The 24,753-nt window shown below is 33.0% G+C and overlaps 1 protein-coding gene across 1 annotated transcript in view; it reads right to left on the reverse strand.

The window, feature by feature from the left end:
* Positions 1 to 5,527: 5,527 nt before the first annotated feature.
* The window catches only part of tor (tyrosine protein kinase receptor torso), a 63,179-nt gene continuing 43,953 nt past the window's right edge, over positions 5,528 to 24,753 (reverse strand). Inside the window, exons 13-19 of the mRNA XM_017617434.1 lie at positions 24,103 to 24,678; positions 23,010 to 24,006; positions 13,717 to 13,811; positions 11,979 to 12,098; positions 8,869 to 9,006; positions 8,161 to 8,304; positions 5,528 to 5,911 (exon numbers count right to left, since the gene is read on the reverse strand). Of these exons, the coding sequence (XP_017472923.1) occupies positions 5,749 to 5,911; positions 8,161 to 8,304; positions 8,869 to 9,006; positions 11,979 to 12,098; positions 13,717 to 13,811; positions 23,010 to 24,006; positions 24,103 to 24,678 (2,233 nt within the window). The 3' untranslated portion in view covers positions 5,528 to 5,748. The remainder of the gene's footprint in view (positions 5,912 to 8,160; positions 8,305 to 8,868; positions 9,007 to 11,978; positions 12,099 to 13,716; positions 13,812 to 23,009; positions 24,007 to 24,102; positions 24,679 to 24,753) is intronic.

Consider the following 24,753-nt stretch of genomic DNA (forward strand, 5'->3'; position numbering starts at 1 on the left):
ATTATTATTATCAAATTTTAATTGAGCTTGTTGAATCATTTCTTACGCCGAATCTTACGATGCATTTTTATATATTTAGATGCATTTTAGCCCTTATTACTTTCATTTACTAATCTCCATTTTTCATTCTATTCATTTTGTTGCTACTCCATATGTGCTGCAAATCTCCAGTTTCGATTTTTGTTGCCTTGCTACACTGTGAGCAAAATATAGTAAATCTTTTCTAAAGGACTTTGAAATTTCAAAAATATGATTGATTTAAAAAATTATTTAAAAAATTCAGTGCAATGTGGANGTACATTTTAGACACAAAAAATTAAAATATTCGCGAAACTATGAGCAAAATATAGTAAAACTTTTCTAAAGGACTTTGAAATTTCAAAAATATGATTGATTTAAAAAATTATTTAAAAAATTCAGTGCAATGTGGAACAACAAATAAAAGAGAAAATTTTGTAAATTTAAAAAATATTGAATCTTTAAGAGCAAAGCACGAATCGGCAGAGAAATGTTCTTTTAAATTTTGTCCTTCAATACTCTTGAAAATTTGCAATATTTAGTTTTGGAAAAAATTATATGTTAAGGACTAATATACACACGGCTACATGCGCGACTTTTGTCCTCCTAACTTCATTGGCTTAAAAAAAATTAATTTAATTAAAAGCGCAAATTCGTCCTTGTAAAAAACTTTAATGTTTCAAAATTCTACAGAATTTTCTCTTTAATTTGGTACCCATAATGTTATTCTACTGATTTTTATGTATATATATATTTTTTTTACTTGATAATATTCTTAAAATTTCAAAGTCCTTTTAANCTGTGAGCAAAATATAGTAAATCTTTTCTAAAGGACTTTGAAATTTCAAAAATATGATTGATTTAAAAAATTATTTAAAAAATTCAGTGCAATGTGGAACAACAAATAAAAGAGAAAATTTTGTAAATTTAAAAAATATTGAATCTTTAAGAGCAAAGCACGAATCGGCAGAGAAATGTTCTTTTAAATTTTGTCCTTCAATACTCTTGAAAATTTGCAATATTTAGTTTTGGAAAAAATTATATGTTAAGGACTAATATACACACGGCTACATGCGCGACTTTTGTCCTCCTAACTTCATTGGCTTAAAAAAAATTAATTTAATTAAAAGCGCAAATTCGTCCTTGTAAAAAACTTTAATGTTTCAAAATTCTACAGAATTTTCTCTTTAATTTGGTACCCATAATGTTATTCTACTGATTTTTATGTATATATATATTTTTTTTACTTGATAATATTCTTAAAATTTCAAAGTCCTTTTAAAAAAACCTGACATCAGAGGGAAAAACTAAAAACGCAGTTTTACTATATTTGAAATTTTTTGTTTTTGACGCACGGTGTTATACACTCCGATCAATTACAAATGTACAGTGCATTAGCGCACACAAGCCGAGGGTTTTGGGGTTAAACTCCGCCAGCCCCCTCCCCCTTAAAGCTAACAACCTCAATTACAAACTGTATCTTAAAGCTTAGATGCAGTTGTCAAGAAAAATCACCTTAAATATTTTTTTTTTATATTTTATGTTGCTTGATAAAGCACTTTGCTTTTGCTGTATATTTTCTTGAGCATATTTTTTTGAGAGCTGCAAACTGATTTAAGAAATTTTGATGGAAGAAAATTTTCTTTTTCATTTCTTGCGCGTAATTTTATATGAATTTTTCGTTCTTTCTTGAGAGCTTTTAAAAGTTTAACTGCGAATGAAAATATTGTCCTAAAAATATGCAATGCAACCTCACTTGCTGTTGTTTTTTACACTTTGCAGCCTAAAAGAGTTTACCACCGATATGTGTCTTACAAGGATTCGAGATCTAATTTGCCAACTTCGAATTCGTTCCACGAAAATGAGCTATATAATAAAAATACAAGTTCAGTTAATTTATTCGGTATTCGAAATACTAAAAAAATTAGGCAACAAAAAAAATTTCAGATGAATTGGTAACCTCTCCCTTTTATGAAACTTTAAAAAGTTTATTTATTTATTACATACTGTACATAAAACTGGTTTAAATGTATTTTAAAGATCATATTATCTGCAGCTAATTTTCAGTATTTTCTGGTGATATACATATCCTTAGAAAAAAAAAAAATCAAAATTGGCCTAATGACTACGTGAACATTCGAGATTATTTAATGCCGTAATTTTTCATTAACAATTTTGCTATTACAATATTTAAAGCTCAGACCAATCAGGCGCTCTACTTTCCTGTTGAACATCNTCAAAATTGGCCTAATGACTACGTGAACATTCGAGATTATTTAATGCCGTAATTTTTCATTAACAATTTTGCTATTTAAATATTTAAAGCTCAGACCAATCAGGCGCTCTACTTTCCTGTTGAACATCATTGGGAGCCTGATCGACCGACCTGTTTACATATCGCACACCTAGATCTAAATTGAGCTAACTCAAAATTTAATTACTTGCAATTAATACAAAAACAGGTATAACCGTAGCTTTTTAGTTAATGTGTATAAGCATGAAGAAAAAAAATATTTCCATTAATTGGATGTGAGTCCGATGAATTGATTTAGATCTAGGTGTGCGGTATAATAAACAGGATTCCGCGAGAACGATTGAGCCTCCCTCAGCATGCCTACTTGAAGGGTAGATGTGTGAAATCTTAGATAATCTTATCTTTCGAATGCTCCATGAAACGCCTCTATCCAGCGTAAAGAGAGCAAGTGTACCCCGTAGCGAGGGGTTCTTTCGCACTTTCTCTGGATCGTCGTAGTAAACGACGTTCTGAAGGAATTGGCAAGGAGAGGGTGTTGGGTTATTACCTACGCGGACAACGTGGAACTCCTCGTCTGAGGAAAGTTCTTGCACGGGTACCTAAACATTGTCGTGAATTGGGTCTTAATCCTTCTGCGGACCTGGAAAAGCGGAGCTCGTACTATTTACCGGGAGATATAAATAGTCCTTCGATAGGGGGCGTTCTGACTATCGTGAAGCCAAATGTTGAGGAGCCAGTAAAAAGGGCATCAGTGGCTCTTAACTGCTGTAAACGCCATGGGGAAGATATGCGATCTCTCTCCTAAAGTGATATATCCGCTATATGAAATCATAATTAATCCAATTATGTAATATGGGTTGTCTGGTGGAATTCACAAGAAAAGTATATTCTTGTAAATAAATTAGTGCGTTGCAACGGTCGACCCTTGTTGGAATCATCGGAGCGCTCCGGACTACGCATATTCACTCGCGTAACGCTATGCTTAGTGTCACAGCCGTTTGATATTGCGGGTAACGTTGCCGCAGTTCGCTCCGCCATCAGGCTAAAAAAACTGTGCTTTCTCCTTCAACCCGGCATACGAGCACTCGGTAATTCTTAAAAACTTCAACTTCTTACCGGATGAAATGAACTGGAGCATTTCGAAGCTGAACCCGAACGGATGCTCCTCACCACACACATCTCTCCAAATAGCGAATGGGAGAATGACAGTCTCTGGAGTAGAGGACCAATAAACTTATCTCTTCACGGATGGATCGAAGCTGGTTGGAAGAGCTGGAGGAGTAAATCTCAGTAAACGTCATGTTCGGACTGCCAGATGCAGCTACTTCGAGAACGAAGTGGAAATCATCTCAGCACTTTATTCTCAGTTGCCCGGCTATACTAAGGTTTTAACCCCTCGACGCGTCTTTCATTCAGTGAGCCCTTCTCGTGGCTTCCACCATAATCTTACCTAATCTAATCTCAGTGGAAATTCGGCATGAGAGATCAACGCACAAACTAGGTGAGGGATTTGTGGTTAGACGGAGGTTTCGCGACACCTTGTCTCTAGGTTCACCACCATCGGTGAAAGAATGCCCGCAATCCACATAGAGGCTAAAATCAAAAACTTCAGGAGAAAGACGACAATGTGCCGATGAAGCGCTTAGGAGAAGCGTGTGATCTTAATAAAAGGTAGAAAGGTATAGCCGAAGACAGTGCGGTCCTGATTTGTCTTTATATATTTCTATTTCTAAAATTTCTCTTGTTTATCAGAATATCTGAACTTCTTTTTTGCTTATTTGATTTTATTTCATATCAGATTTCGATTTATAGACATTCTTAAAAATAAAAGTCCTTAACAGGTTAGCCGTCCAGAAGATACGGAGTGGAACATTGTTATTGTATATTTCTATGTAGTCCCAACAGAATTACTATGTAGTTCGGTTATGTGGTTTGAAGATGGCAAGAAAGAAATTATGACATATCCAAATGCCAGAGATTTTATTACTTTCCTTCGATTCTTTAACAATTCATATAAATTGAGGTAAATTAATTAAAGTAATTTGTTGTTTATTTTAGCAGCATAACGAAAACGTTTGGCTTCAAAATGGATTTTATTACTATGCTAAACAGACTTAAATCTGTTTTTTTTTTTTGTCAATTCAGTATAAAAGCGTGCAGGTTTGTTTTTAGGTAAAGGCCCGCATGCAGTTCTCGGTTGCTGTAAATTTTCTTGAAGAAAAAAATATGCGGGCATTTTTTTTTAAGAGCTCCATACAGATTTAAGAAATTTTGTTAGAGAAAATTGCGTCATTTGATATGCATTTTTAGTTTTTCTTGAGAGTTGAAGACAGGCCTTAATAGTGAAAATAATATTCCATACATTGACAATCTAAAGTGTACACAGAACTTTTTTTTGCAGTCTTCTGCCTTTTCAGCGCTCTATATTTTCTAAAAAAAAATATTTTGTTTTTGTATATTTTTTGAATAGTAATTTTCATTTGGCCTATTCATCGACCACATAGCGTTCTTAAATCTCTTTTGTTATACAATTGAAATTTTTATCCCTTTGAGAGCCTCAAACTAAAATCACTCTCACTTCTTTTTATTGCTGCAGTGGCTTTATTACAATTGTTTTCGCTTAACTGATATGCACTTCAATTCCTTATTTATGTATGCTTTGTTTGAATGTTTTATGCATGAATAGCAGTTGATGCTCGATTGCAATTCACTGAATGCTCTTTATGGTGGTCCAAAAATGCATGTGAAAAAGTAAAGTCGGAATTTTTATGCCCTCACCACCTAGGATAAACCTAGGAGGACCGAAATAAAATATAGATACCCATATTTTTTCTTTTGAAAAAAAAAATATATATATTTAGAGGTCGCTCAAAGCTCTCAAAGTTTTTCATGTATTTTATATAAAAAAAACAAATTTTCTTAAAAATCAATAACAGAAAACTCTGTTTCTCTTCATGGGATTCCCAATAATAATACCCAATTATTTATTTAAACATTTTTTCATAGTAACTATATTTTATAGGTCCGCCAAAACTGCCAGAAAATGAAATGGGAGATTAAATAAAAAATCTTTAGTATTCAAAAATGGTTAAATTAATAATTGTATAATGTTGTTTGAAGTCTCGTGAAGAGAACCAGAGTTTTTTGATTGAATAATATTGATTTTCCAGAATTCTATACCGTTTCGACGAAAAGTTTTTTCCATATAAAATACATGGAAAACTTTGTGCGCTTTGAGCGACCTCTAAATATTTTTTTATTTCAAAATATAAAAATAGGGGTATATTTTTCGATTGAAATTCCGACTTTACTTATTTTGGACCACCCTAGCGCTCTTCCTATGACCACCATTATCTTTGATGGAAATTTTAATGTTTGTGTTTTTTGTTTGGCATTTCAGGTGCTTTCTCCTGCATTTTGTTTTTTCCTCTTTCACCTTTTCGGTTTTTTTTTCTCTGTAAGTCATTTTACTTCCACTACAAAGGTTTCAAATAAGAGTCATCCATATTTGATGCATCCATCATAACTTCGTCATCATCAAGTGACGTTTGTGGTAGTTCTTGGAATTGTTGCCTTTGTTGTTGGATTTGAATGTGTTGCTCCTGAAGCGGTCGCTTTTGGTGTTGACACTGTTCAATGCTAATGGGGAATAAAAGAAAAAAATATGTTTGATTAAAAATAGACATACATACATATGTGTGTGAGAATGTATGTTTGAAAACTTTGAAATGCAATACCGCGTATATGACAGTCCGAAAATTTCACTTAAGTGCAAATAAACTTATTTTCTTCTAAACTTTTGAATGATTTTCAAACTGAACTTATTTAATATGACCTTATACTAAAATTAAGTATTGACCACTAGCAGGCCCGGCGAACTTCGTCCCGCCCAAAATAAATTTTTGTTTATTGAAACTTTTTGGTCCAAGATTTTCACCAACAATTCACGTCTACGATTTTCATCTGCAAAGTTTATGGTTTGGTGGTCATTTGCCGCTTTAGTAATCTAAATAAAGTGTTATGTCCATGACGAAGTTCTTGAAATTCTCTAATTGTGCAGCATTTCATAGCACGGTTAATCACAAAATGAAATAAATTTAAAGAACTTTTTCCTCTTCACTCCCTGGCGGCAACCCGGATCATAGTGAATCTGTACTAGAAGCTTTATAGTATAGTTGGTGGCAATTTCAAAATGAGTGCTTATCATTGTTCTACAGAAATGCAATATACATATACTTATTACAGACAAAATACCTTAAAAGCTTAAGCGTATAATAAAATTGGAAAATCACATCCATTGGGCCTATCGTAACGCAGGAGAGCTCGATATACTCAATGGTGTAACAAACAGGTCGATTTAATCTGACAGTAATAACTCGACTCCAGCACCACCTGGCAGCACTTTTTTGCAATAGTATTGCTCTTACCGTAAATAAGATTTTTAGTAATAACTCAACTACAATGCCAACTCGCGGGTTAAGTTTTGAAACTAAACCATCCAGAGACTCACTCAAATACACACAAAAAATTTCGTTAACATCTCTCCAGCCATTTAGGATTTCACTTACAAACATACCTCCAGAAGAATTATAAATACTTTCAAAGATAGCTAAAAGTCGGTACGTTTGTAGACTAAGCTCCAGTACTTTAGCATGAACACTTCCAGAGATACATATGTACGTAGTATGAAATATTTAGTTTGTATGGGAGGTGCCACGCCCCCTTTTTCCAATAGCTCCAACTTTCCGCCAATAGTATGCGATTTATTTCATATATCCCCATACCGAGCTCCAGTACTCTACCATGAATATTTCCAGAGATATATATGTAGTATGAAAAATTCGGTTTGTATGGGAGGTGCCACGCCTATAACCATCCTTAGGATATGCACATCGTCGCTTAAAGTACAAAACCGCGTATCAACATAATGCAAACCCGCGTATGTGAGGTTGCCTAAATTATTTTGTAGAGAATAAAAACACTCATATTTCAAAATGGTTCTCTCTTTTATAAGGCAATCGCATTTCTGGCTCGTATATTTCAGAACGAATGGATAAGGCTTGAGGCAAGAATTCGTGTGAGCAAATCCAATTTTTGGAAAAAAATATCAGTTACACGTTTTGCAGAACGACGATACGCGGTTTGTACTTTAAACGACGATATGGATATCACCGTGCGACAGTAAATTTTATACACAAAAAAATCTTTATAATCGCTAAACTATGGGCCAATTACAGTAAAACTGCGTCCTTAGCTTTTCTCTCTCATGTCAGGATTTTTTTAAAACACATAATTTTGAGTTTAAAAGATATGATTAATTCCAAAAATTATTTAAAAAATTCAGTGCAATGTAGAATAACAATATGGATATCAAGTTACTTTACTCAAGAGTAAGGTTGCCAGATTTTTGCTCAAAATTCAGTACTTTCGACTTTTTCAGCGCTAAAAAATCAGTTCATTTTCAGCAAATCGGTCGGTGGTCCAATATTCTAGAGCTCTTCCTCTTACATAATTTCCATATCGCATTGGTGTCTTATTTCGGCTGTCGCACAGTGTTATTAACAATCGTCGAAATATGGGACTATATGTAGTTGAAGATTAAAATTAACAAAAAAAAAATACTTTTTACATAATAGGCGTCACAATTTCCAAGTACTACACTTAGTTTTTTTTTTTTGTGTCCAAACATGAGGCCCTCTAATAAACATATGTATACAAATAAATATGTACGAGTATTAACATAAATTCTTCTGGTTAAATGTTTTGTAATAGAAATCAAAACAACAACCGATTCGTTCGGTGCCATCCGTCCATTGCAGACAATATTGCGTACATATGTCGTAAGTATGTATGTACAATAAGAATGTGCATATGTATCAAGTACTTACCACTCTAAAGTCGGCACACCCAATACATTCTCGATTTGTCGTTCGGGCTCATCAGCCAAAAAGTCGTCAAGAATTTTAATAATTTCACTAAATGTAGGACGTTCGCCAGGATTCACATTCCAGCAGGCAAACATGAGGTTATAGCTTTTGAAAATAAAAAGGAAAACAGAAAAAATTTAAATACATGCTTAAATTGAATAGCAGAGTTGAGTGAAAATTTCACTGAAAACAACATTCTGCCAACAGCAGTAGTATGTATGTATGTATGTAGCTGTCACTCAAATATATGGGAGGTCAAAGTTGGTGAATTTTCACTACACATACGTACATACATACGTAATTAGGTACCCAGCAACAACTTTGCCTTTACGGTAAGCGTTTTTTTTTTTGTATCAATGGAGTGACGCATTACAAGACGGCTATTTGCTTACCCAATGCATTACATTTATTAGATTACTCCAATGACATGCTCATGCATTCTGTAGCCTAGAAAGTAAGCGGTGGATCTGGATTGGGTAAGAATTTTTCTGAGATTCACCGCTTGCTTTCTATTTAGACTACAAGAGGAGGTAAACTAATAAATGCAAATTTTCCTTCCATTGCATTACAAGGTCTGAAATGGGTAGCCGTCTTGTAGGGCTTTACACAAAAAGAAAGGGCTTACCAAAAAAGGGAAACCTTTATATGCAGTACCAGTACCATACTTACAACTCAGGCCCGCAATTCTTTGGCTTCTCCATGCGGTAGCCGGTCTTCAGTAGATGTAACAGCCGATTTGTCGGTATCGAAGGGTATGGAGTGCCGCCGAGCGTTACAATTTCATAGAGTAGAATACCGTATGACCAACTGTTGAATGTTTCCGTTGAAAAGGCAAAAAAATACATGAAGTTCATATTTCGTTGTCATGAAAATATAAAAGAAGGTAAAGAATGGTAAATATACATTCACTTCTATATTTATCAATGCACTTATGTGTAAATAAATAAATATGTACGCACGTACATATATATATTTATATCTATGTATGTATGTATGTATATGGAAATTTAAATTTATTAACAACTGACATCTGATGCAATTTAAAGTTAAGTGTGTGAGTAATTAAAATACATAATTGTATTCCCAAGCCAAAAATAAAGCCAAGGATAAAAAGAGAATTTCGTTGAGCGATTTAATGACTTCCCAGTGGGACATTTTCTAACTTTTGTCCGACGACGCACAGTGTTTCGACTCAAGGCTCATAGAATACAAGGTTACGACATCAGCCACGTCCCTCATCTTGATGACGTAGAAGGCTCAATTCATGGAGTTGCCTTTGAGTTTATTTAGATAGTTGAAAAATTAAGTGCGCTGCTGTGAATTGCGAACATTATGCTGATGGTAATTTTAGGTGTAGACACGGAAAATGAATAAAATCACTAGCTAATTTCAACATGCATTTGACTCACATTTAATTTGTTTTGCAATGGGGGTTCTATTTATATGACCGATACTGTATATATATGTAATTTATGTCATGTGTGTTTTTTTTAGAAAAAGTAAACTACACGCTTAGTTTGAACGCTGTTTAAATAGGCAAGTTTTTCAAGCAGCTGACAAAAACAAGAACCTAAAAGTATACCAACTTTTATTTTTGATTCATTCATACTTCTGGCGCAAATTTTGACGCATATTAAAATGACATAACTTTATTGGCTATTGAGCCAACTTGATTAAAACCGCAAAAAGCTTTAAATGACTACGAAAGTATTTTATTTCACGTGAAAACTTTTTATAACAGAGAAAGTTTTAATAGAAATGGTATGCAAGTTTCAAAAGCACAAAAGCAAAAAAAAATATTTTTTAATAAAATTTCAGACAAACGTACATACATATGTATGTAGTTGGCATTTCTTGTGTAGGCGCCTGAACTATGTATGTAGGTACATATATATGTACATAAGTACATAAACATACTATGAAGAAACATCTGGAAAACTCTTTAATTGAAATACTTAAAATTAAGAGCGAAAAAGTAATTATCTAAAATTTAACACGAATTTCCCTACTCATATTTTAATTGATGCTAAGAGCTGAACATGGATTATGATAGAAGCAAAAAGTTTTTATTTAATTGGTCAATTTCAGAAAAGGTAATTCAACATTTCGTGCTAATATTATTTATTGGCTTCGTTAGCACCAAACACACGCCCATCATTTTTACTTTCAAAGTTTACGCCACTTTTTGTTGTATGAGATTTATTTAGACAATTAATCAGCGGCTGCATTCAGTTATATACATATATGGGGCGTTCCATACCAAAACGGATAGGCGGTTCACACTTCATGTGTTTGATTTGTTTAAAATTTTTGGGGTTGATGCATAAACATAAATAATAAATAAATATGAAATTTGAGCTTGATTAATAGAGTTTTAAAAACTTGACAGCACAAAAACAAAAACAAATCGATTTAATTGTTAATCCAAATAACTCGAGAACGGGCCAAGGAAAAAATTTGAAAAAAATCCCACATATACACATCAGAATTCTCTATGAAATGAAATATTAAAAAATTTTTTTTTCTAGAAAAATTTTTCACACGAATTTTTTGATAAAAAAATTAATTTTTGAAAATATGCCATCTCAAAAAAAATCAGAATAGTAGCTCTGAGTATTGCGCAATATTTAAGTGTAGTATTACGGGGTGCACTCTACAATAATTTGAGTTATGAATTTTTTTTACACCAGAGTTGAGTAAAATGAGTACATTACAAATTTACAAATTTTTTAAATATTTGGTAGATTTTTTTGAGTATGCAGTTTTGTAGCCCATTCAATTTTAGTATAATATAGCAACTTAACTTAACTCAACGAACTCGGAAAATCAAAATAGACTTGTGTGCTGCATCAAGTTACGCGCAGTTTTCGCTGTTCAAATATAAGAAACATCAATTTAAAAGAATTTTTAAGTGACAGCCTCTAAGGGACAGCTTCGTGGCTTTGCTTAAGGGGACCTAGTAATTGTATGGTGACAACTGTTACCTTCACAAAAAAAAAAACTGGCTTTAAAACAAATGAACCAAAATACTTGAAAGTTTCTTAAAATATGCACTCTTTTTACAATAGTATTAAACATAAGTATGAAGACATTTTTTCTCTGGTGACCAATTAAACTTGATGCAAATTTCGCAATAATTCGCAAACAAATGCAATCAGCAAAAAAAAAAACGGTTGGTATATCCGAAACCAGCGTCCTAAATATATCCCAGAAATACATATTTTCGTTAAAATACTTAACAAAAATAAAAAATCCATTAAAATTGGCAAAAGCATTAGAATGACAGAAATAATGATTTCTAAATTTGTACTATGTATGCACATTAGGGCGAAGTAATTTGTTCGGAGAAAAAATTTAGAAGAAAGCGTATAGCAAATTCAAATTCTAAGATTAATTCTAAGCAAAATATGGCGTAAGGACTATATACCAAAAATGACTTCTCCCCTCACAATTTTCAAAAGAATAAGCAGTATATTGTATGAAGGAAATCCAAAATTTTGTAAATGAAAAATTAGTTTCGATCGGAAAAAATTATAATACACTGGGTTTTTCTTGGAAAATTGGGAGGATCAAACGTCATTTTTGGTGTACAGTTTGTTCACCATTTTTGCTTAGAATCGAAAGAAGAAATCGAATATGTCGTACACTTTTTTCGAAATTAAATTGCTCCGCCCTAATGCACACACATAAATTTATCAGTATTATATATTGATATGAATGTACATATGTAAATACCTATACTTCAGCGAAAATGTACATAACTTCACTGGCATACTTACACGTCACTCTGCGTTGTGTAAACCTGATGAGTCATTGACTCCAAAGCTAGCCACTTGATGGGCAATTTTCCATTTCCGGTTTTCTTGTATACATTTTCCTGGTAAATGTCTCGACTGAGCCTGTGTTGTTGTTATTGGTAATGGTTTACGTAAAGAATTAACCATCAAAGTTCCCAGAAGAAAGTCAAGCAATAAAGAAATTGAAAAATCAAGTGAATATAATTATACACAAAAGTAGAGAGCAGGTGAAATACTTTTTTTTAACTAAATCGTTAAATTTTGGCAGTTTTAACTTAGCAATTCCAAAATAATATTCCTTTGCCTGTGTAAAATTTAACAGACAATATGCAAGCAGCTGAGTAAAAATTTATCCATATTAAAAACGTACAACTTTCCCTCAACATCAACTATAATTTTCGCTCTCTAAATTTTTCCTACTTGGGAAGTTTCTGTATCAAATAATATTAATTAATTTTTACCGAGCCCAAAAGTTCTTCAACTAAATTAACGAGTTCAAGCTAGATGAATACTGCAAGCATTTATATGTACATATGTTTAGTTATAATATCCAATCCCCGGTATTAGTTCCCAATCTTTGGAAATATTTCCCAAATAAACACTTTCTCAGTGTAAAGTACGGAAGGCCTATTGCCATGAAGGATAAAAAAATTAGCGCTCCTAGAAGACTTCGTGAGTTTTAAAATACTAATATAAGTACTTGAGCATTACCAAAAATTGGTATACACTACACCGGAACAAAGTATTGGCACCGCAAATTTTTCACAATATATGCAACAATTTTTATCTTAATATTTTTCCGCCAATTTTGTATAAAAATATGGTCCATTCTTCAAAAAAAAAAAACATAAAAATATAATTTCTAAACTTTGTGCAAAACTTGCGAAAATTTGACAAATTTTCATGCAAATTTTCAACTTTTTAATCAGATTTTTTAAATTTTTTTGAGCATGCAGTTTTGCAGCCCATTTAATTCTAGTAAAAAAAATTAAAGTTCGCAGTTAGTCAAAAATTGCATTGTTTTTTGAGATTTTTTTTGTTTAAGGTATTTTGCATTTTTCCATATAAAGTATTTTCGAAAAACAAGTTGTATGGAAGAGACTGCGTGAAAAAAATTGCCAAAAGTCAATGATAATTCCGAGCTACTTAAAACTTGTACTTTATTAAAATAAAATTGATTGGGCTACAAATCTGCATATTCAAAAAAATTCTAAAAAATCTGATTAAAAAGTTCAAAATTTGCCTGAAAGTTTGCTGAATTTTCGCAGGTTTTGCAAAGATTCGTTTTTTGTTGCAGATTGAACCATATGTTTATACAAAATTTGCGGAAAAATATTAGAATAAAAATTGTTGCATATATTGTGAAAAATTTTCTGTGTCAATACTTTGTTCCGGCAATGTAGTGCATTTAATAAAGTTGCAACATGAAAACTCAAAAACATTTAACACAGCTTTTACACTTAATTGGGTTTATAAATTATATCTCGATATAATTGGTATTGCCCACATAAATAGCCTTAATATGTATGTATATATACAATCTTCTATCAGCATACTGATATATAGCTATAGCTACTTAGTAGCTACACAGACATGAATAGCAACACCATTATGGCTATTGTATATATATATATATGTATATTGTACATATATTTTTAAGTATTAGCTGCCTTAATTGCAATGAATTAAGTGCTTAGAAGCTTTCCCGTAAGCAACTTACCCGAAGTCGGCTATTTTAATGGTGCGATCCGGAGCGACAAGCACATTTCGCGCAGCCAAGTCACGATGAACCACTTTATTCTTGGCTAAGAATTCCTGGAAATGAAATATGAAAAAAAGCAAATACATACGTACACACATATCTAAGTAAATATGGCAAAATTATGAAAATGGCGACGAGCACTAATTTCAGTTAAGTTAAGTTTACTAGCATAAAAATACAAAAACAAAAAACTAAATGCAAGCATAACTAAGTATTTGCTTTACAATGTCAATACAGCCACGCTGTTCTTGGAAATTTATAAATCACTTTAGTAGATTCGAGTGTATGCAGTTTAATGCAACATTAAGCTGTTAACTAGTAAATATAAATACACATACATATACATACATATATATATATATATATATCGCTTATAGAACAGAAGTAGGGTTGCCAACAATTTCTAAGTACTATAAATTATACTTTTTCAAAAAAATCTGAAACAATATAGTACACTTCAAAAATTGATAGTATTTTGTTTTAAAGAACACGTAATTTTTAGAAAAAAAACCGACTTAAAAAAAAGAAAAAATATATATATATATATACATATATATTCGCAGTTCAGAATTAGCGATTTTCTCCACATGGTTAATACAATGTTGCTCATACGTCATGTCGTTCGACAACAATAGGAAGAAGCAATTTGAATGTTACTCATACGCAACGTATCACAAACAGTTTGTGTTAACCAAAGCCTATTGAACGGGTAGTAGCAGTAGAGCTAATTTGATTTATTTGGTATTTAAAATGTCAAATATTGTTCACTTTTTGCACAAAAATAATAAGCTCAACAATTTTATTGAGCTTGAGGACGTTTTAATGAAAATTTTTGTGAAAAAATCACAATTTACCATAAATAACAAAAATAAATACATAACTTAAAGATGAGCACTCCTAAAAGTTAAACATTCTAAAAATGGAATTATTAGCAAAAAGCATTAAAAACAACAACCACATGAACAAGTTTATCAGCCGTGCTCCCATTTCCACTTACTTTTGCGATTTGCGTTTTTGTAAAAATCGTACGTTTTTATTTTTGGGTACTCCTGAATTCGCATTTTTTAGTTATCGATAAGTTCCATTTTCCACATCGTTTCCAGCATTCTTAAAAGCCATCCCTTGAAGGTATGCAACAATTATCGCACATGTATCGTCCGCACCAAATCGTAAATCTTCGTTGCTTCGATAAATTTTCGTTGCCCAAAACGGAGATGTGTATAATAAATAGTGAATTAAACAAATAAAATCAACATAAAAAGTTAATTTTAGGACGCCAAAAATATCGCAAAATATAATGGGCATAATCAAAAATAAATTTAAACTAAGCTAGCTTGTTATTTATGTTAATTTTGCCATTTACTTTTCATTCCACCGTCTCATCGGTTACCGATTTGAAACCGCAAAAATTTTCCGATTTGAGAATATTGGAGCACGTAATTTTGCGATTTGAAAAGTAAAACGCAAAATATTTGCGATTCTGAAAATGGGAGCACGGCTGTATATAGCAGTGGAATAGCTGCACTTGATTGTAGTTGGCTCAACAAATTAAAAATTGGAAAAGCAACAACAGTTTACGTGGCGAACTTAGCTCAGTTAAAGCAGTCTGATGAGGAAAAAATGTAAATTGTGTTTTTTTCCACAAAAATTTTCATTCAAAACGGCCTCAAGCTCAATAAAATTGTGGAATATAATTGTTGCAAGGCCATAAATAACAAAAATAAAAAAATTATAAATTGTGAAAAAGTATTTGTATGTGAAACCTTTTTTCATGAATAGAAAAGAAGCTTTTGAAATTTTGGTTTAACTCAGCAGCACAAATGCTGATCGTCAGGCCTTGTAAAGGACGGATTGATGCTTTGTACCCCAACTAATTTACTAAGAATCCATCAAAGCTTTTGAGTATGCGACTAGCTTAGTCATTCTGTTCATAGTGAAGTTCATTTTGAAGGCGAGTGAGGTACTACAACTGCCATCAACGACCTAGGGCAAGTTGAAAAGAAAGGAACAGTATGGGGACTAATCCCTTCGAAATTGAACTTGTATTGTTCACGAAGCGAAGAAACATGTTTTCTTACGCCCCTTTTACGGCTAAACTATACTTCTAATGCTGGATTTCCACTTGGCATTAAATGGCAAAAATTGTAATGCCAAAGTTGGGAATTAAAAAGTAGTCATTAAAAGAATAGTCATTAAATTAATTTCCACATCATATTTTTTGAATGCCTCCAATTATTTGTAATTTCATTGTCTAGTCGAAATTTGGTATAAGGTATAGAGATTTAAATATCATTAAAGAGCTATTTTGATGTTGTTGTGCAGAGAGCTATGCAAATTACAAATTTGTTTAAATAAAGCGCAAAAACCTATTCAAAAGTGAAACCAATGCATACATGTAATTTATGTACATAGTTGGGGCGGAGATGCCTGCTTAATGTATGCTTTGATATTGATACTGAGTTAAAAAAAATTGCTAAGCAGCAGTTTAGGAATAAAATTTATGTAGATTAAGATCCATGCAAGGAAGAAAGAAAAGATGACTATGGAGTAGAAGAAAGGGATAAAGATAAAAATTAAAATAAAAGTGAAGAGACCCATACTTCCTTATTTCTGTATTTGTTTTTTTTAAATCTTAATGCGCTTATGTATTTAACGAAATAAATGAAATGAAATAAAATAAAATAAAGACAAAGACAAAGAGGAAGACAAATTTAAATACTTAACATAATGACAAGGGTGGTGGTGAATATGTAGACGAAGAAAAGAATGCAGATAAAGATAAGGATATTGGTAAAGGAAAAGTTAAAGATAAAGATAAAAATGAAAAGATAAATATAAATATAATATAAAGATAAACACAAACATAAAAATAAAGATAAGAAAACTATAGAGATAAAGTGATAGTGATAAGGAAGATAAGACAAAAGAGTGGATATGTTATATTATGTTACATTATGTTATGTTATGTTGTGTTATGTTATGTTATAGCATATTATCTTATGTTATGTTATGCTAAGGGCTATGTTAAACTCTCCTCCACTCAACTCAACCCAACTAATGTTATTTCATAATGTTGTAAGGTCCAAATAACGATTTCTGCAGAAGAAGAAGATTAAGATATAAAACCCATGTGGGCAAACCCGCTACTGGGCATCACAATTGGGCCCATGCGGCCTACAGGTGAGCGCTAACCTAACAAATCTATAGAACTGTCTGAAAAAATAAATCAACTTGTTAAATAACGATTACCCTAATGTACATATGTACATAAAAGATATATATATATTAATGTTAGCACACAAACATTGGAATTGAAGTGTAAACTGAAATAAACCATAAATTCCCATTTATGGCCTATCGATTTCGATTAACATGCTATGCGTTAGATTTTAAACATTTAGTGCAGAGATGGGCAAAGTGGCTCCCAGGAGCCTTTTGCACTTTGGAGCCGGCTTGGCACATTTAGGAGGTAGATGAAGTGTAACATCAAGAGCCAGCATGAATGAAAGGAATAAGAGCGTATTCAAATTTCTTGTACTCCGACTCTTATTACTAATATATATGATGCTTTTAATGTATTTTGTATACTTCTTTTACCCTGAAAACTGATATAGCTCTTGCGTAGCACTTGCTGGCTCATTGATGGCTTTAAGAGAAAAAAATTTGCTCATCCCTGATTTAGTGCATTAATAAACAGGATTTGACATACATCTACTTTATGTGAAAAAATTTTCGCAATTCCTGCATGAAAGCTATTTGATGCAAAGTTACAAGTACTTTGTGGATAAAATACGCAATTTCCTGTTACACCGTGAATAATTAGTACCAGGTTGATCCAGCTTTTCTCGGAGTGCATATACTTTTTAATGTTTTTTAGGTTTGGGTCTCAAATACTAGTCACTTATATTGCTTTAAAAAATATTTTGGAAAAAAATTACAAAAAAAAATTGGATTTTGGTGTCTATAAATACTTACTTTAAATTTTAGGTGGCAACCCTATTTATATGTACAAAATAAAAATTTTTATTACATAAAAGTGCGACAACCCTGATCGAAAATATTTTCGGACAAAAGTTCTCAACAATACCTTTCCTTTGCAATTGTGTAGAACCGAAAATAAGTGGCAACCTTACACTAATATGTATCCTATGGAGTTTTCTTTTCTACCGAAACACATGTTGCCTTCTCAGTGCCCTCTACACACAAATACTAAGGAGAGGGCAATGAACGGGCAACATTTTTGTAGAAAAGAAAACACCATAAGTATATAGGGAAAGCATTGTTTAATAACCTTCTCTTATTACGCATGAATAGTAATATTGTACCTCTATTCTCTAAACAAACAATTAAATAAATATGCGGTTCGAAATAGGTGGCAACCGTATTAAAAATATTTTTGAATTAGGGATTTTTAAAATACCTTCCATTTGATACCCATATTATGATGTTTTAATTAATTTGTAATTAATTTCGATTAGGTGGCAACCTTATACATATGAGTCTTCTCGGAGATAATACCTATTTAGATAACCTTAAAATGCAAAACGTTAACTGTATACGAAATTCCATCAAAATCGTTAGAGCCGTGTCCGAGAACCCCATGAAGATATATATTTATATACAAGAATTGCTCGTTTGATGTAATAAAATTAATGTTTAAGAGGATAGTTGTTTTACTTATGTATGTATAGCGTTTTTCCCCTATTATTCAAAACAATTCAGAATTTAATTCGCGCAAATTAAAGTTTTCGATACTGTAACCACCTTGTGGGTTAACTCCAACAGCGCATCTTGTAAGCATTGATTGAAATACATCAACACCATGAGGCTGCCGCAAATTTCGACCTTTACACCCACAGTGACATACATACATACAACTGTGGCCACAAATGACTAAGAAGAATTTCAGCAACTGCTCGAGTCATAAATACAAACGGGGAAAACTGCTCCAGCGTTTTCATTGTAAATTCATTTTCACACAGGCGAAAACAACAATGGAAAAAATATTAAAAAAAAATATGAGTATCCCAACAGTCCATAGAAAAGTCAATGGATTTCGCGTTTTCGCACTTTATTTAACGAAGGTTGATAAATATTGCATTCATGCAGGTGTAAACTCATTCACATGGATATGCATCGTCATTTTTCTAGGAATACCTTTTTTGAAAGGGTCTCTTAACAATAAAGATTTATTGCTCAAAAATCTTTAAAGCTGTGAACTTGAGCCATATAATTATTTGCTTCTCATACTCGAGTACACTTGTATGCAAGTGCAATGTGCTGGCGCTTTTGTTGAGATTTATGCGGAATTCATGATTAAAACCAATATCAGCTTTCGGATGAATGCTTAATCATATTGCTCATTAACTAAAAGACTATCACAATACAAAAAATAACAATTTTGAGATATTCATGCCGATTCATTCGTACAATTTTTATTCGTGTAAAAATTTTATAATCAAATATAGCAGCTTAGCAATATACTAAATAGTTATGTTAATGTTAAGCTTATGTATGGTGTTTTTCTCTCTATGGATTTCATAATTTTCAAAGGTACTCTTGGTTTTAAATTCGACCGGCTTTCAAGTGTTACACAAAAAATTATTTACATTACAAAATTTATTTACATGACAATTCATCTACTTACCATATCCAAATTAATACCACTCGTATACAAAAAGCAGATGGAAAGACATATATCTTCGCCATTTTTGGGAAGTTTAGTCATCTGTTAGGCTGAACATATTCTCCTTATCAAGCTTATTAATTGTATGGTGAAATCTCAAAAAATTTAAATTTTTAATTACATATCTATATGTATTATTAAACGTGCGATATAGTAACACATTTACCAGAGCCTTAAAAATGTTTATAATTAAATTTATAAAATTAAAAATTTAAAGTGTTCGTTTTAATGTTGGTGTTAGTTGTTTTATTCGTATTCGTCTTGTTCTTCGCTTATCTCATCGAAGCAAAAAAAAAAAGTTAAAAAAACCAACCAATTTTGGATTTATAAAAATTCCCGACCGCCTAAACGAAGTTGGACACAATTCTTGTTAGCTTATTAATATATAGATTTTATGAAATTTTTATAAACGGTATTTTTTTAAACAAAACTGAATCACTAAATTCGGTCAATTAAATAATTAAAAGCAGAATCTCCTTAAAGAAAAAATAACCTGAAAACAAGACCAAAATATTTACGAAACAACAGAAAATGCGATAATAATACACCGTTAGCATACCAAGTACGACTCAAATTAAATATTCCACAGTATAAGTTTCAAAATCTCTCTTTAGGATTTCCATCGACGAATTTCGATATATTTCGATAAACTTCACTAAAAAGATCAGGGCTATTGTAAGTAATTTTTTAAATATGCATTGCTCATTATGGCGTCAATATCTGGATTTATCCAAAAGCTAACAATCCGTAAATATTTCCTTTTTGGTTGTTGTTGCTTCCGACAGGGTTTGTATACGATGTATTTTTTAAAGAGTTTCCGTCATCCCTTGTCAAATTAGGTTTGTAGACAAATCGCTTTTTGCAGAACGAAAATGACACTGAAGATGGCACATTGCCGAAACCGGTTTGTCTCCAAACCTTATTTGACAAGGGATGACGGAAATTCGTTCCAAATCAAATACGAAAATACTTAAAAAAGGTGAGATAAGCAGGCGGATTCTGTATCACGAACGATAGGCAACACGAACGATTCGTCTGCAGAGGAATGCTTCAAAAATTAGTCCGGGGGCATCATTTTAGTCGGTTTAAACACAACCGAGACCATTGCAACGTAATGTATGAAAAGCAAGATGAAGACGACCGATAGAGTTTAAAATCACAATCAGAGAGGTTGTCGTCTGCAGACGAATCGTTCGTTTTGCCTATCGTTCGCGATAGAGAATAAGGCCCAAGGTTTTTCTATATTAAGGCGATTTGCACACTTGTCGTCCAATCATTATTGCGTTATCGTCTCACCCTGAAATTTTTAGCCGAACACATGCATTTCAATGGAGGTCTGAACACTTGTAGAATATGCAAAAAGCCTAAGGCAACGATATGAGCATTCAACAGAAACTTCATAAGTAATTAGCCCTACTTAAGAAAATGGTTTACGTTTTTTCGAAATTTTTTATTTTTTTGTCACAAAAGAAAAAAAATTGTGCTTTATTTCAAAATCAACCGCTATTTTTAAAAATATATTTTATTACACTAGCCCAATAAAGCTTATGTAGCTACACTAAGTTGCATAATTTTAAGACCGACACATATTAACAAGTTTTGACTATTTATTTTCACATTATTTAACTTCAATTATTTTCTTATGAAAATATAGTTCATTCTATAAGAAACACCTTACAAATCTACATTTCAAACTTTGTGCAAAAATTATAAAAATTCAGCGAATTTTCACCAAAATTTTACGCTTCTTTTAAAGAATTTTTGGAAAAGTTTTGCGTGTGCAGTATGTGTCCGATATTTTTCTGTAAATTTTATTAACCCCTTACAGCTTTTGTTGATTATTTTATTTGTTTATAGTTTAGAAATCAGATTGCCAAAAATTAATGAATATTAAATAAAAAAGAAGAAAACTGTCAATACTGAGGATAGAAGTTTCAAGTGGCGAAGAGTGTACATTAGAGTGGTCCAAAATAATAAAGTCGGAATTTTAATGCCACCACCCCCTAGGATTGTTTTGAACCGAAAATAAATATATACGAAAATTTTGTCTAAAAGTTCCGAATAAAAAGTTTAAAAATTTGGTGAAAAATTTTTTATAAAGTTTGAGAAGGGGATTCATATAGTGTTTGATACATAACTAGCCAGGCTTTTATAATAAAAAATATTAAACATAAAATAAACCATAGAAATATAGCCAAAACTCTTCAAAGTAAGATGAGTCTATTATTTCTGCCGCCAGTGTATATGCACATATGTATGTATGTACATATATGTACACTAAAGTGGTCCAAAAATGTATATAAAAAAATAAGGTCGCATTTATAATGCCGCCAGCCCCTAGGATTGATCTATACCAAAAAAAGTGCATATACACTGGCGGCAGAAATAATAGACTCATCTTACTTTGAAGAGTTTTGGCTATATTTCCATGGTTTATTTTATGTTTAATATATTTTATTATAAAAGCCTGGCTAGTTATATATCAAACGCTATATGAATCCCCTTTTCAAACTTTATAAAAAATTATTAAAATTCGACAAATTTTCACCAAATTTTGAAACTTTTTATTCAGAACTTTTAGACAACATTTTCGTATGAGGTTTTGAAGCCTATTCAATTTTAGTGTAATAAAGTGCAAGTTTCAAGTGGCTAGAAAATACCGTTGAGTTTTGACAATTTTTTTTTGTTGGCGATGCTAGGCATTCTGTTCCATATATGAAAAAATTGTCGAGCATACGTTGTATTTGAAAAATTTCGTGACGTTGTCAGCAAAAAAAATTCTTCAAAATCAACGGTATTTTGTAGCCAATTGAAACTTGCACTTTACTTAACATATTAAAATTGAATGGTCTACAAAACTGCATACCAAACATTTTTCTAAAAGTTCTGAATAAAAAGTTTGAAAATTTGGTGAAAATAAAAAAAATATTAAACATAAAATAAGCTTAAGAAATATAGCCAACATTCTTAAAAGTACGACGAGTCTATTATTTCTGCCGCCAGTGTATATGAAATACTCATCTATTACAAACTTTCTAATTTGGTGGCTATAGATTGAAAGTAAGACAACTTGCCATCATAAATTAATCGGAAAGGTTTCTTGCTTCAGCCTTAAATTCATATTTCCTTAAAACTTTCTAGATTTTCTAATGCAATGCGATGTGAATCAATTAAGCAAAAGTCGAATGTCGATTCTCGTATTTTTTTCGATCGATTCGCGGATCGAATCGGAAATAAAAAATCGAGTAAAAATCGACTCAGAAAGGCACAATCTTCTATTTAAGCGATTTAAAAACGGCATCTCTACTAGGAAGTACTGCAACCAACAATTTAATCAACCTATCTCGCCATCTCAACGTGTTCTCGACTAATAGCTCAGTTATGCATACTTAGCGTTGCATGAGAGTTGTCACATAGAGAATCTGTTAAATGAGCTTCGCGTGTAAGCGATTACCCAACGCATAGCACTTCACATGTAGAATTCCGTTGGGTTTTGATTTTTACATAAAAATGGTATAACAGTGCAAAGTATGTATGCATAACAGAGCCTTAATAAATCACTCACCATGCCGGCGGCAACCTGCCGCGCTATGTCCAACAGGTCAGCGGCACTTAATGGTTCTCGTCGCACGCTTGCTCTTAACGTATCGTTGTTATCATTGGCTGCATTTGTAGTGCTCATTACAGTCGCTGTTGTTGTTGTTGTTGTTGTTGTACTAGTTTGAAGCTGCGTCTCCTCTAATGCCAATTTTCGATTGCGTGCAGCAGCACGTGCATGGCGTCGCTGCCATTGTCGTTGCCGCAAAGCTGCTTCGCTCACCATTTCGGGCAACAATTTGAAATAGATTTTATTATCAATTGCACCGTCAACAGCCGTTGGCGTAACGGCCGTAGTTATCGAAGTTGTTGGCTGATACTCAAAGTTTTTGAGATAGATGCAGTGGCGTCGCTTTTGCCGCTGCTCAATGCCGTCGATCTCACTTTGTGGCATTGCATTTTTGCAATCAACATCCATATCAACGCCAAATGCTGAATGACGCTCGCATGTGATGCTGCAGATTTCATCGTAACCATAGGATTTGTTGTCGGCAGCCATGCAGGGTGGCGATTGCAATGGTGTGGGTGGTGGCGGTGGTACGCTATCGTTTATGGTGGTGATCGACGTCATAGTTGTCGCCGCTGATACATCGTCTAATGGTGGGTAAAATGTTGATGTTGAGGCTGCATGCTTCTGCTGTAGTGTGTTGAGATCTCTGTATTTGAATTTTAATCTTTCGATTATGCTGCTGTCACCATCGATGTTGTAAATACCATTGCCTCCACTACTGCCGCCAAAAGAATTGCCTTTGCGCTTCCAGTTACGTTCAATATCATACGGGGTAAGGCTACTAATGCTGTGGTTGTTGTTTTCACTACATGTGCGTCGATGTGTTTGCGGTGGACTTAGACGTGCACGCCTACGATGATGCTTGCCACTGTGCTTGTGCAATCGACTGGACAGGCGATTCAGCGAGGCACGATTGCATTTTATATTCAAGTCGTACAAATATTTCCATTCATCTCTGCAACAATAAATGGTATAAAAACAAAAGATCAGAAAGAAAAAAGTAGAAGCAAGCAGCAAAAACTAGTGAATACAGAGTGCACTTAATAATNACATTGCATTTTTGCAATCAATATCCATATCAACAACGCCAAATGCTGAATGACGCTCGCATGTGATGCTGCAGATTTCATCGTAACCATAGGATTTGTTGTCGGCAGCCATGCAGGGTGGCGATTGCAATGGTGTGGGTGGTGGCGGTGGTGCGCTATCGTTTATGGTGGTGATCGACGTCATAGTTGTCGCCGCTGATACATCGTCTAATGGTGGGTAAAATGTTGATGCTGATGCTGCATACTTCTGTTGTAGTGTGTTGAGATTTCTGTATTTGAATTTTAATCTTTCAATTATGCTGCTGCCACCATCGATGTTGTAAATACCGTTGCCTCCACTACTGCCGCCAAAAGAATTGCCTTTGCGCTTCCAGTTACGTTCAATATCATACGGGGTAAGGCTACTAATGCTGTGGTTGTTGTTTTCACTACATGTGCGTCGATGTGTTTGCGGTGGACTTAGACGTGCACGCCTACGATGATGCTTGCCACTGTGCTTGTGCAATCGACTGGACAGGCGATTCAGCGAGGCACGATTGCATTTTATATTCAAGTCGTACAAATATTTCCATTCATCTCTGCAACAATAAATGGTATAAAAACAAAAGATCAGAAAGAAAAAAGTAGAAGCAAGCAGCAAAAACTAGTGAATA

The sequence above is a fragment of the Rhagoletis zephyria genome, unplaced genomic scaffold, assembly GCF_001687245.7.
Source record: "Rhagoletis zephyria isolate East Lansing unplaced genomic scaffold, Rhagoletis_zephyria_1.1 Rzeph_scaffold_01405, whole genome shotgun sequence".
Taxonomy (NCBI): domain Eukaryota; kingdom Metazoa; phylum Arthropoda; class Insecta; order Diptera; family Tephritidae; genus Rhagoletis; species Rhagoletis zephyria.